Genomic DNA, 13,669 nt, shown 5'->3' with positions numbered 1-13,669 from the left:
TGAAGTAGAAAGAGACAAGAAATGGGGAGGCAGAGAGAGGGGGAATGACATGCAGCTTAGGGCTTGTCCGATGCGGGATTCGAACCGGGGCCGACTGCAAAAGTACTGTAGCCTCTACACATGGAGCGGATGTTCATCCAACTGAGCTACTCAACTTGTGTCTTTTGTTTTCAAGGGGCAATAACTAGCATGAATGTACTGAAATTTATCCGTTTTTAAGGGTATGTACATAATTGCGTTTTTTGGCATTTTTATATCATACTATACTTTGATGTTTTTTGGCATTTTTTTTTAAAGTATATATTTTTTAGGCTTTTTATGCCTTTATGATAGCACAGTGGAGAGAGACAGGAAATGGGGAGGCAGAGAGAGGGGGAATGACATGCAGTAAAGGGACGTCCCGTGCGGGATTCGAACCGGGGCAGACTGCAAAAGGACTGTAGCCTCTACATATGAGGGCACCTGCTCAACCGACTGTGCCACTCGACGCCGGATCTTTAATCACTTTTAAGCGTTACTAAAAATGATGATTGATGCCTGACCATACTATGACGTTTTTATGATCTTTTATGCCTTAATATAGTATGACATTTTTTGGACGTTTTATGTCATACTATTCTAAGACGCTTTTTGGCATTTTTATGCTTAATTATATTATTTTGGCTTATGCATTGCCATACTATGATGTTTTTATGACCTTTTATGCCTTAATATAGTATGACGTTTTTTTGACGTTTTATGCCATAGTATACTATGACGTTTTTTTGCATTTTTATGCCATACTATACTTTCATGTTTTTTGTCATTTTTATGCCTCACTATATTATCTTGGTTGATGCCTTACCATTCTATTATGTTTTTATGACCTTCTATGCCTTAATATAGTATGATGTTTTTTTGACGTTTTATGCCATAGTATACTATGACGTTTTTTTGCATTTTTATGCTATACTATACTTTCATTTTTTTGGCATTTTTATGCCTCACTATATTATCTTGTTTGATGCCTGACCATACTATGACGTTTTTATGACCTTTTATGCCTTAATATAGTATGACGTTTTTTTGACGTTTTATGCCATAGTATACTATGACGTTTTTTTGCATTTTTATGCCATACTATACTTTCATATTTTTTGTTATTTTTATGCCTCACTCTACTATCTTGTTTGATGCCTGACCATACTGTGACGTTTTTATGACCTTTTATGCCTTAATATACAGTAGTGTTTTTTTCACGTTTTATGCCATAGTATACTATGACGTTTTTTTGCATTTTTATGCCATACTATACTTTCATTTTTTTGGCATTTTTATGCCTTAATATAATATCCTGTCTGATGCCTGACCATTCTATGATGTTTTTATGACCTTTTATGCCTTAATATACAGTAGTGTTTTTTTCACGTTTTATGCCATAGTATACTATGACGTTTTTTTGCATTTTTATGCCATACTATACTTTCATTTTTTTGGCATTTTTATGCCTTAATATAATATCCTGTCTGATGCCTGACCATTCTATGATGTTTTTATGACCCTTTATGCCTTAATATACAGTAGTGTTTTTTTCACGTTTTATGCCATAGTATACTATGACGTTTTTTTGCATTTTTATGCCATAGTATACTATGACATTTTTTTGCATTTTTATGCCTCACTATATTATCTTGTTTGATGCCTGACCATACTATGACGTTTTTATGACCTTTTATGCCTTAATATAGTATGACGTTTTTTTGACGTTTTATGCCATAGTATACTATGACGTTTTTTTGCATTTTTATGCCATACTATACTTTCATTTTTTTGGCATTTTTATGCCTTAATATAATATCCTGTCTGATGCCTGACCATTCTATGATGTTTTTATGACCCTTTATGCCTTAATATACAGTAGTGTTTTTTTTCACGTTTTATGCCATAGTATACTATGACATTTTTTTGCATTTTTATGCCATACTATACTTTCATGTTTTTTGTCATTGTTATGCCTCACTATACTATCTTGTTTGATGCCCAACCATACTATGACATTTTTATGACCTTTTATGCCTTAATATAGTATGACGTTTTTTTGACGTTTTATGCCATAGTATACTATGACGGTTTTTTTTGCATTTTTATGCCATACTATACTTTCATGTTTTTTGTCATTTTCATGCCTCACTATATTATCTTATTTGATGCCTGACCATACTATGACGTTTTTATGACCTTTTATGCCTTAATATAGTATGATGTTTTTTTGACGTTTTATGCCATACTATTCTAAGACGCTTTTTGGCATTTTTATGCTTAATTATATTATTTTGGCTTATGCATTGCCATACTTTGATGTTTTCATGACCTTTTATGCCTTAATATACAATAATGTTTTTTTTTGACGTTTTATGCCATAGTATATTATGACGTTTTTTTGACGTTTTATGCCATAGTATACTATGACGTTTTTTTGCATTTTTATGCCATGCTATACTTAGGTGCTTTTTGGCATTTTTATGCTTAATTATATTATTTCGTCTCATGCGTCTATCACGTTTTATTTATTTATATTTTGGGGGGCTTTTTGTGTCTTTATTGATAGTGAAGTAGAGAGAGACACGAAATGGGGAGGCAGAGAGAGGGGGAATGACATGCAGCTTAGGGCTTGTCCGATGCGGGATTCGAACCGGGGCCGATTGCAAAAGTACTGTAGCCTCTACACATGGAGCGGATGTTGATCCAACTGAGCTACTCAACTTGTGTCTTTTGTTTGTCAAGGGGCAATAACTAGCATGAATGTACTGAAATTTATCCGTTTTTAAGGGTATGTATATAATTGCGTTTTTTGGCATTTTTATATCATACTATACTTTGATGTTTTTTGGCATTTTTTTTTAAAGTATATATTTTTTAGGCTTTTTATGCCTTTATGATAGCACAGTGGAGAGAGACAGGAAATGGGGAGGCAGAGAGAGGGGGAATGACATGCAGTAAAGGGACGTCCCGTGCGGGATTCGAACCGGGGCAGACTGCAAAAGGACTGTAGCCTCTACATATGAGGGCACCTGCTCAACCGACTGTGCCACTCGACGCCGGATCTTTAATCACTTTTAAGCGTTACTAAAAATGATGATTGATGCCTGACCATACTATGACGTTTTTATGATCTTTTATGCCTTAATATAGTATGACATTTTTTGGACGTTTTATGTCATACTATTCTAAGACGCTTTTTGGCATTTTTATGCTTAATTATATTATTTTGGCTTATGCATTGCCATACTATGATGTTTTTATGACCTTTTATGCCTTAATATACAATAATGTTTTTTTTTGACGTTTTATGCCATAGTATACTATGACGTTTTTTTGCATTTTTATGCCATACTATACTTTCATGTTTTTTGTCATTTTTATGCCTCACTATATTATCTTGGTTGATGCCTTACCATTCTATTATGTTTTTATGACCTTCTATGCCTTAATATAGTATGATGTTTTTTTGACGTTTTATGCCATAGTATACTATGACGTTTTTTAGCATTTTTATGCTATACTATACTTTCATTTTTTTGGCATTTTTATGCCTCACTCTACCATCTTGTTTGATGCCCAACCATACTATGACATTTTTATGACCTTTTATGCCTTAATATAGTATGATTTATTTTTACGTTTTATGCCATACTATTCTAAGACACTTTTTGGTATATTAATGCTTAATTATATCATTTGATCTCATGCTTTGCCATATTATGATGTTTTTATGACCTTTTATGCCTTAATATACAATACTGTTTTTTTGACGTTTTATGCCATAGTATACTATGACGTTTTTTTGCATTTTTATGCCATACTATACTTTCATATTTTTTGTTATTTTTATGCCTCACTCTACTATCTAGTTTGATGCCTGACCATACTATGACGTTTTTATGACCTTTTATGCCTTAATATAGTATAATGTTTTTTGGCATTTTTATGCCATACTTTACTTTCATGTTTTTTGGCATTTTTATGCCTTAATATAATATTCTGTCTGATGCCTGACCATTCTATTATGTTTTTATGACCTTTTATGCCTTAATATACAGTAATGTTTTTTTCACGTTTTATGCCATAGTATACTATGACGTTTTTTGCATTTTTATGCCATACTATACTTTCATTATTTTTGGCCTTTTTATGCCTCACTCTACTATCTTGTTTGATGCCTGACCATACTATGACGTTTTTATGACCTTTTATGCCTTAATATAGTATGACGTTTTTTTGACGTTTTATGCCATATCATTCTAAGATGCTTTTATGGTATTTTTATGCTTAATTATATCGTTTCGTCTCATGCCTTGCCATACTCTGACGTTTTTATGACCTTTTATGCCTTAAAATACAGTAATGTTTTTTTCACGTTTTATGCCATACTATACTTTCATGTTTTTTGTCATTTTTATGCCTCACTATATTATCTTGTTTGATGCCTGACCATACTATGACGTTTTTATGACCTTTTATGCCTTAATATAGTATGACGTTTTTTTGACGTTTTATGCCATATCATTCTAAGATGCTTTTATGGTATTTTTATGCTTAATTATATCGTTTCGTCTCATGCCTTGCCATACTCTGACGTTTTTATGACCTTTTATGCCTTAATATAGTATGATGTATTTTTGACGTTTTATGCCATAGTATACTATGACGTTTTTTTGTATTTTTATGCCATACTATACTTTCATGTTTTTTGGCATTTTTATGCCTTACTATACTATCTTGTTTGATGCCTGACCATACTGTGACGTTTTTATCACCTTTTATGCCTTAATATAGTATGACGTTTTTTTGACGTTTTATGCCATAGTATACTATGACGTTTTTTTGCATTTTTATGCCATACTATACTTTCATATTTTTTGTCATTTTTATGCCTTAATATAATATCCTGTCTGATGCCTGACCATTCTATGATGTTTTTATGACCCTTTATGCCTTAATATACAGTAGTGTTTTTTTTCACGTTTTATGCCATAGTATACTATGACGTTTTTTTGCATTTTTATGCCATACTATACTTTCATGTTTTTTGTCATTTTTATGCCTCACTATATTATCTTGGTTGATGCCCAACCATACTATTATGTTTTTATGACCTTTTATGCCTTAATATAGTATGATGTTTTTTTACGTTTTATGCCACACTATACTAAGACACTTTTTGGTATTTTCATGCTTAATTATATCATTTCCTTTCACGTCTTGCCATAATATGACGTTTTTATGACCTTTTATGCCTTAATATACGGTAATGTTTTTTTCACGTTTTATGCCATAGTATACTATGACGTTTTTTTGCATTTTTATGCCATACTATACTTTCATGTTTTTTGGCATTTTTATGCCTCACTCTACTATCTTGTTTGATGCCTGACCATACTATGACATTTTTATGACCTTTTATGCCTTAATATAGTATGACATTTTTTGACGTTTTATGCCATAGTATACTATGACGTTTTTTTGCATTTTTATGCCATACTATACTTTCATATTTTTCGTTATTTTTATGCCTCACTCTACTATCTTGTTTGATGCCCAACCATACTATGACATTTTTATGACCTTTTATGCCTTAATATAGTATGATGTATTTTTGACGTTTTATGCCATAGTATACTATGACGTTTTTTTGCATTTTTATGCCATACTATACTTTCATGTTTTTTGGCATTTTTATGCCTTACTATACTATCTTGTTTGATGCCTGACCATACTGTGACGTTTTTATCACCTTTTATGCCTTAATATACAATAATGTTTTTTTGACGTTTAATGCCATACTATACTAAGACGCTTTTTGGTATTTTTATGCTAAATTATATCATTTCGTCTCACGCCTTGCCATACTATGATGTTTTTATGACCTTTTATGCCTTAAAATACAGTAATGTTTTTTTCACGTTTTATGCCATAGTATACTATGACGTTTTTTTGCATTTTTATGCCATACTATATGCCTTAATATAGTATGATGTTCATCACTGTCATCAAATGTGCGCTGTTGACCACAATTTCTGATCATATTTAATGATGTCATTCCCACGGATCTAAATGCAGATGTCACTTAATTCACTGTTCCTATTGAAATTTGAAATATGCATTTCTTATATTATATACATATTTTTCCACTCATTTATTCAGGTTTTTCCTTCAATTTATCACCCATCTACAACATGCCATCAGCGAGACATGGCTACAAATTCTGTTCCCTGAATGCAACATCTGGAGGCCTCAGTCGATAGGCTACAGTTCATGTCGTCACACCAGGAAACAGGAGGCTGAGTTCAGTAGTATCTCGAGATTTATGCTGTCCTGTGGTGTTTTTCAAAACTGTTCATTTATTACAGTCCTTCACTTCATTGTCTTTCTGTATGTATTTCTGAATAAGTTTAAATCAGTTCACAAAGTTCTGTTAATTGAGCAAAAAAAATACAAGAACGTGTAGCCCAGTCTCAAAATATGTTAAGATAATAAATCACACAATTTATAACCACTGAAAACATATACAGCACTGTATGCGTAGAGATTATATTTCATTATGTAGTATATTATGCTACAGTTAATAATGATAAATAAAAACGGTCCAATTACACGACAGGTTTGGTTTAATATCACAGATTCTAGCTATTTTCAGCAACCTGTTTATGGTGGCATTTCCCTGATCCCAACCCGGAGAACATGTGGTGTCTGCAGTGAAGCTGGTTTGCCCACCTCAAATTTTTTTCTTTAGTTCTTTCTTTTTTTTTTATCTCTACCCTCTGTTTATAAACATGGAAAGAACAAGATGGTTCAAAAACTTGGATAATGGATCTATGAAGGAGCGGGAGCACATGGGCAATAAACGAACAAAAACTGAACAGACCATCCACTGGAGTGCGCTGCTGGGAAATAAAACTAAAAAAGGGAGATAAGTTACATAAACACACAGTAATACTGCACATATAGTGCAACTTCATGCACTTTATCACAGAAACATCTGGTCAAAAATTAACTTATTGTCTGGGTGATATCTCGATGAACCTGGCTCACCTTTAAGAGTATTGTTTAATCAGAAATTGGAAATTTAAAATAAATTCAAGTCCCACATTATGTACAAAGGTGGAGAGAAATAACAACACCTGCAGAATATAGTAAAAGTCAGTGCAATCAGCCTGCACCAAATGTTACTTGCTTTTGTAAAACTTTTGCTCATTGGTGAAGTGTTGTTTTAACTCCTACGATTTACCTGTATAGGTAACCCTTGAGACCATAGTGAGTATTGCTGATGTTTGGCATTCATGGACAGATTATGAGTCAATGGGCTGCTAAGTGCTAGTAAGTTAGCACTAGTAAGAACATTTACAGTGTATATGTGTAAAATGTTCCCCACCACAGACTGAAAACACACTCTTTTTGGTCGTTTTGCATGTCTTTGTGCGTCTGGATTCAGTTGTTTTGCATCTCCTTTTGGTTGTTTTGTGTGTTTTAGTAGTCTTGCATCACTGAAGTTACTTACTAGTGTCTTTTTTTAATGTTTTTTTTTCATATTTTTGCTCATTCTTTGTCAAGCTGGTCATTTAGCATGTCTTTATTGTGATTTTGTGTCTACTTGTTTAGTGACTGTTGTAATTTTTCCATCTCTTTGTACTTATTTTACAACTCTTAGCCGTTTTATGTTTCCTTGCGCTCATTTTTCATCTTTTTCTTTGTTGCTATTTTATGTTTATGTTTTATTTTATTATATTTTGTGTTTCTTTGTAGTTGTTTGACAAACACTTCACCTGCTCCAGGAGCCCCCTGTCTCCTTTGGCCCCTGCGCCTGTGCCCAGTTTACTCAATCAATAATCTATCCGTGGTGGCTAGTAGTATATTGTAAGATGCTATTTTGTCCACATGACATGAGCCCATACTTCAGACAGCCGACATGCTCTATATGTTTAACTTACTAGTGAAGAAACAGTCCTCATATTTTTAAAACTTCTCTGTCTGTATCTAAAGGTCTATGTCATACTACTTATTATATAGCCACATTTTAATCACTTGCAACACCTACAATTTGCATGTTGCTATAACAGCAATTAACTTACATGTAAGAATAACAGGAGAAAAATCCATACTATGCTTTATTATCAACACAGGCTTAAAAATATAGATAGATAGCTTTTTCAGAGTTTAGGCTGATTATTGATAAGAAAGACACTTTAACAGGAACAAAAAAGAGAAGCAACGGCTCCAGAGGTACACAGAATTGTACAATGTGTTTGGTTAGTTCAAATCAGACATGATAAGTCAGTATACAACACAAGTAAAATGTTAAAAATGACAATCTTTCATCTTGTTGGTTTTTAGCTGGAGGTTTCGGAACGTGGCACCAGCTTCAGTTTGATTGGTCGTTTCGGCGAAATCAGACCCTGGATGTCCATTTCTAAGGGGATCTGGCAGGAAATTTTGTAAAGAGAGAAAGAAATAGAATTAAATTTGGTATTGGACATTTTAGCTCAGTTTCAGTAATATATTAAATGTTTACAAATCAATCTGTTGTGTCATCTTTTGATGTTTAGACTGACAGACAAGAAATTTAATTTCATAAATATATCAAGATTATCAATAAGATTACTCATACACCATAAAAAAACAATAACATGCAGTGTGTAAAGATGAACATCTGTTGTCTCACCTCTGTCTCCTTACACACAGCGAAGCTGTGCCTCTGGAGAATCTCCACCATTGCAAGTTTCATCATCACCAGAGCAAATCGCATCCCAATGCAGTTCCTAGGCCCTGCTCCGAAAGGCATGTATGTGTAGGGGTCAATAGTCTCCTTGTTTTCCTTGCTGAACCTGAGGTAAACATACAGACAAATATTAATGAACAGAAATTAGGCAATCATCTGCAGAGCTCAGGTCCTCTCTGAGGAAGTTCTTAGCATTTACTGGCTGTTTTGGCAAATTTTAATGTATAAATCCTTCTTATACCTCTCAGGTTTGAACTCCTCCGGTTCAGGCCACAGATCGGGGTCCCGGTGCAGGGGCCACGTGGGGACCAAGACAACCATATCTTTTGGAATTACAAGGCCATTTATCTCAACAGATGCTTTGGCCACACGCTCCAGGCGTGGGGCAATGGGGTACAGTCGGAGAGACTCATTGATGACACTGTCCAAATACTCCATCTGCATCAGTGCCTGATAATCAACAGGAGCCTACACAAAAACACAGACACATATATACATGACTATAATGAATTCTTACTCATGACACTCAAACGCAGACCACTGCTCTCTCAGGTAAATGCTGAATAGATACACTGATGGTTGACAAGATACTGCTGCATATATAGCCTGTAAAATTATAATACTACTACTATGGTGTGACTACAAATTGTACCATACCATAATCTTTAATTTACTGACTGTTCTTCCATGTTGCAATTTTGCAATTGTTTACCAACACATTAGCCATAACAATTTTTAAAGATGTGAGGTCAACATGTTCGTCAGCTTGTTATGGTGTTCCTCTGCCCCCAAGTGGCCAAAAAACAATGAAGGTAGCTTTGAATTAATTACTCTCTGCTACCTTGAACTTTGTCCCCTCCTCACTTCCTACGTACCTTGTTAGGGAAAGTAGAGTCAATCTCCTCCTGCAGCCGTTTCATGACATGAGGGTTTCTCGCCAGATTGTAAGCCAGGAAAGTCATAGAGCTGCTGCTTGTTTCGTATCCAGCAAAGATGAAAATCATGGCTTGAGAGAGGATTTCATGATCATTTAAACCTGAGGAGATAGAAAGGAGTTGTGATTTAGAATAGCTTCACTTTGAGCTTTCATATGTATGCAGATGGCTGTGTGAGTGTTTATCACCCTTATCCTCTTCTCCCCCCTGGTTTTTCTGGGAGTCAATCATCAGCTGAAGGAAATCCACACGACTCTGAAAGCAGACATCTATGAGGAATTTGATAATATTTCTGAATCTGCTGATACATACATACATACATACATACATACATACATACCTTTAGCTTGCTGGTCTCTCGATTAGACTTGATCTTCTGCAGCGAAGCGTAAAAGAAGTCCGTGACAGAGGCAGGGAAAAAGGAAAACTCTAACTTTTCAAATAGAGGACCCATGAAGGGGAAGAAGGCTGAAAATATATAGAATGAAATGTATTTAGTTCCTAACCAATAAAAAGTTATTTTGAGTTTAAGTTGAATTTGAAACTGTAAAAGCCAAGAAAGACAGTTAATGAACTGACTGTAAACATTCACAGTAAGTTACCTAACACAGATGTTTTTGCTTTACCAGCCAGGAAAGGACAAATTTATAATTAGCTGTATTTTACAAAAGTAAAATGAACACCTTACCAACAATGAGTAAGAGAGGGTTTAAAAGGTCAAACTTCAGCATCTTCTTGATGTTAGTGACAAAGGGATCTGAGGGGTTGTTGAGCGAGTCTATGTCTACACTGAATGCTGTGCTGGTTACGACATCCATACTGTACGGTCCAAAGAACCTAAAGAACACACAAACCCATCAGATATTCTCATCCTTTCAAGCTTACAAATAGCTGATGTGATGCATTTTCTGGGACCATTTCAAATGAATGCAGTTGGAGTAGTGAGTGTTCTTACTCCTTCAGCTCTAAGGGCTCATCCTTCTCTGCCGTCTTATTCATGCTGCTGACCAGGTTAGCAGAGTGCCGCTTCATTATGTCAAACATCTGAGGCACAGACAGATGGAGAGAAAAAACAGTCACACATTGACTTGTTGAAATACTACACCGGCACAGAGTTCCTGCTGTTTCTGTTTGTGCTTCCTCTAGATCAGTATTTACCTATGTAGGGGTCAAAACCCCAAAAATAGTTTCCAGGATGAGTGTGGGAGTCTCAAGTGGACAAAAAGGATAATTTAGGCCTCTAAAAATCCTAAAAATGACGCAGTCCAAGAGGGAAAACATGTTTTGGTTGAACTGATGACAACTACATCTATAGATATAATCTATATCTATCTATAAGGGCTCAAAAGTAGGCATGGCTTCATTTTAAGGTGTCACAAACCAAACAGGTTGGGAACCTCGGCTGTAGAAAGAATCGACTTAAGTAACAGCTCAGAGCTTGATAGAAAAATATATTATGCTGAACCTGCAACAGAAGCCAGAGGAGGCAAAGAGGAGTAGAGGGTCTTACCTCTTTCAGTCTTCCTGAGGTGAAGGAGGGAGAGAGGACACTGCGAATCCTCCTCCACTGATCATCTTCAGCGATGGACACAGCGTCGTACAATTGGCCATTCAGACGGAAGTTCTGTATTAGAGTTAGAAAACATCTGCCGATGAGGATGAGACTTCAACTAAAAAGCAGCAATCATAATGAGTGAACGGGTTACATAGCGTGTGTGTGTGCGCGTACTCTGCGGTTGGTGAAGAGAGAGTAACACTCCTTTATCAGAACAGTTTTTATCATGGCAGGGTCCGTGATACACAGCACAGGCTGACGACCATCAAAAATGCTAAATGTGATAACAAAAGAGCAGAATATGAATATAAAGATATTAAAACCCAGGTGAGATTTTCATTCTCGTTTTATTTTTTAATTTCCATTTCAGACATACAAGCACCTCTAAGGACAACAAACAGAAATATCTTCTAAACATGCATAAACACTCTGTAGACATAATACTGTTTACATGTATACATGCAGACTTACCCCCATGTTTTCCCATATTTCTTGAAGCACTCTGTGTCAAATTCAGTGAATCCCTAGGTAGATAATAATAAATGAAAGAGATACTTGTACAATATATTCAAATATGTAAATCACTATCAATAATAAAATAAAATTCAGCAGTTTTTACAATTTAAAATCCAGCTCTGATACCTGCATTTTTAATTCTTAAAATTCAATAATACAGCTGAGATATTTAAATCTACATAGAAAGAATTTAAGGCATTTAAGGCTTTCTTTCCCCTCTTAATTCTTAACTTTCATCGTGAACAAATTTCTACCATATATTTCAGTTGTATTTCCTACTGTAACTTTCTTTATGTCTGAGTCAAAAGGATGTTGTTTCTGAAAAGTGCGGCCACTGTTGAATTTTTGAAAAATGTTTTTTTTCACCATCACCACCTCCATTCACCTATTAATGAGCCCAGCTAAGGAAAAGACTTTTGAAGCAATCCTTAAAGGCTGTAGAATTGTGTGACAGATTATGCACTGTCTTCTTAGAGAGCTAAACTCTGCAAATACACCTCCTATGGTATATGTACTGTAAAAACCCCATGGTACGTGTAATGATTGCTGACTAGTGACTAGTTATTATAACCAAAAAATAACCAAAGGGGCATTCCATGTTGTCAGCAAGCATAGTTTAGATAGCTATAGAGCAGCTCAGTTCAACATTATGCCTCAAACTTACTATACAAAACCACTACACATAGACCAGAAACATTAATATAACAAACACATTTAATGTTCCTATTTGGTGTTCTATCATACCAGTATTTGCCTTGCTGAGTCATGTACATATGGCTAACACTAATGTGTACAGTCTCGTAATAATTCCTCCTTTGTTAAGGTTTTAATATTCCATTTGTTTGAAAGTTTATAGTCATTTTACAGGCTACAGGTTTGTGGTGCCGTTGACTTGTATTGAGGGTAGGCTGAATAAAAGAAAGACCTCTCTGTATGATGTAATACAGTTCAACAGCACCACAAACTACGGCAACATGAAGGTAGGATTTACTGCAGGACTGTTGTATTAGACTGCATTAGTTTTAGCTAGGTGTGCCTAATAAACTGCCAACTGAGTGTATGCTGTGGGTTACTCTTGCCTCTGCAAAAATTATATTTACCAACCTTTCTATATGCCAGCATAGTGCCGAAAAAAGGGACAGGTGTGGGACCAGGGATGCCCATTCTTTTAAATGTTCCATATGGCCAATAGGCATACCTGTGAAAAACAAAATAGAGAAGAGAAGAGAAGAGAAGAGAAGAAGAGAAGAGAAGAGAAGAGAAGAGAAGAGATTTTCATCATATAAACTTGCAAAAACATGTACAACATGTACAAATATACTTGGACACTTACACAAGTATCAATGTGATGAGAGCAACCAAGAGGGTCCATGTCTCAGCGGAGAAATAGAGAAAGTAGCCCATCTCTTCACCCTGCCTCTCTGTCAGAGGTAGAACTAGTTTCTCCCGAAACCAATCACGACCAGAGGCTTTTATGTCCTGCTGCACCGACCTGTTGCATAAGTAAGGCAAGTGAGTGAGAGTTCAACCAATGGCAGCAGCCAGAGACATCAGATGAATGATCGACAGAGAGAGAGGGAGAGAAATTTATAATAATCATTAGTGTTAGCGTTGTCATCTGTGGCGCTGCAATCGTGTGGCCTCAATTGTTATACTGCTTGTGTTAAGAAAGAAAGAAGTCGCACAAAGTTCAGGAAAACTGCTTGTAGTTTCTTCTTGGCTCACGCTATATTTCCTGGTTCAAGTGGACAAAAGAAAAACAAAGTCCTACCATGAAACACTAATTTTATGTTTTCGCTGTTGTGTGTAGGATATGTAGTCGAGTGTGTTGTGGTCAAGTTGTCATATTTATTCCCAATCCGCGTTCACACAAAGACGCATGAACCCAGAGGTATGGGTGTCAGGAAG

At 35.3% G+C, this 13,669-nt stretch overlaps 1 protein-coding gene across 1 annotated transcript; it reads right to left on the bottom strand.

Moving 5' to 3' along the window:
* Positions 1-8,131: 8,131 nt before the first annotated feature.
* On the bottom strand, positions 8,132-13,250 carry LOC130166170 (cytochrome P450 3A40). Its single transcript, XM_056371560.1, has 13 exons — positions 13,095-13,250; positions 12,866-12,959; positions 11,717-11,769; positions 11,420-11,519; positions 11,201-11,314; positions 10,646-10,734; positions 10,379-10,527; positions 10,031-10,158; positions 9,879-9,945; positions 9,631-9,791; positions 8,997-9,223; positions 8,699-8,861; positions 8,132-8,456 (listed from the first exon to the last, which is right to left on the bottom strand). Exons 1-13 carry the CDS (start codon positions 13,163-13,165, stop codon positions 8,367-8,369), a joined length of 1,506 nt encoding a protein of 501 aa, XP_056227535.1. The 5' UTR covers positions 13,166-13,250; the 3' UTR covers positions 8,132-8,366.
* Between the last annotated feature and the right edge of the window lie 419 nt (positions 13,251-13,669).

This window comes from Seriola aureovittata, chromosome 3 (assembly GCF_021018895.1).
Source record: "Seriola aureovittata isolate HTS-2021-v1 ecotype China chromosome 3, ASM2101889v1, whole genome shotgun sequence".
In the NCBI taxonomy this organism is placed as follows: Eukaryota; Metazoa; Chordata; class Actinopteri; order Carangiformes; family Carangidae; genus Seriola; species Seriola aureovittata.
This window is presented reverse-complemented; position numbering and strand designations above follow the sequence as displayed.

Bases quoted from the DNA above. Each gene is read 5' to 3' on its own strand.
- LOC130166170 (XM_056371560.1), bottom strand. From the start codon at position 13,165: ATGGGCTACTTTCTCTATTTCTCCGCTGAGACATGGACCCTCTTGGTT. The intron at 11,520-11,716 runs GTAAGTCTGCAT...TATCACATTTAG, and splicing joins AAATATGGGAAAACATGGGG to CATTTTTGATGGTCGTCAGC. The intron at 11,315-11,419 runs GTACGCGCACAC...ACTCTAATACAG, and splicing joins CTCTCTTCACCAACCGCAGA to AACTTCCGTCTGAATGGCCA.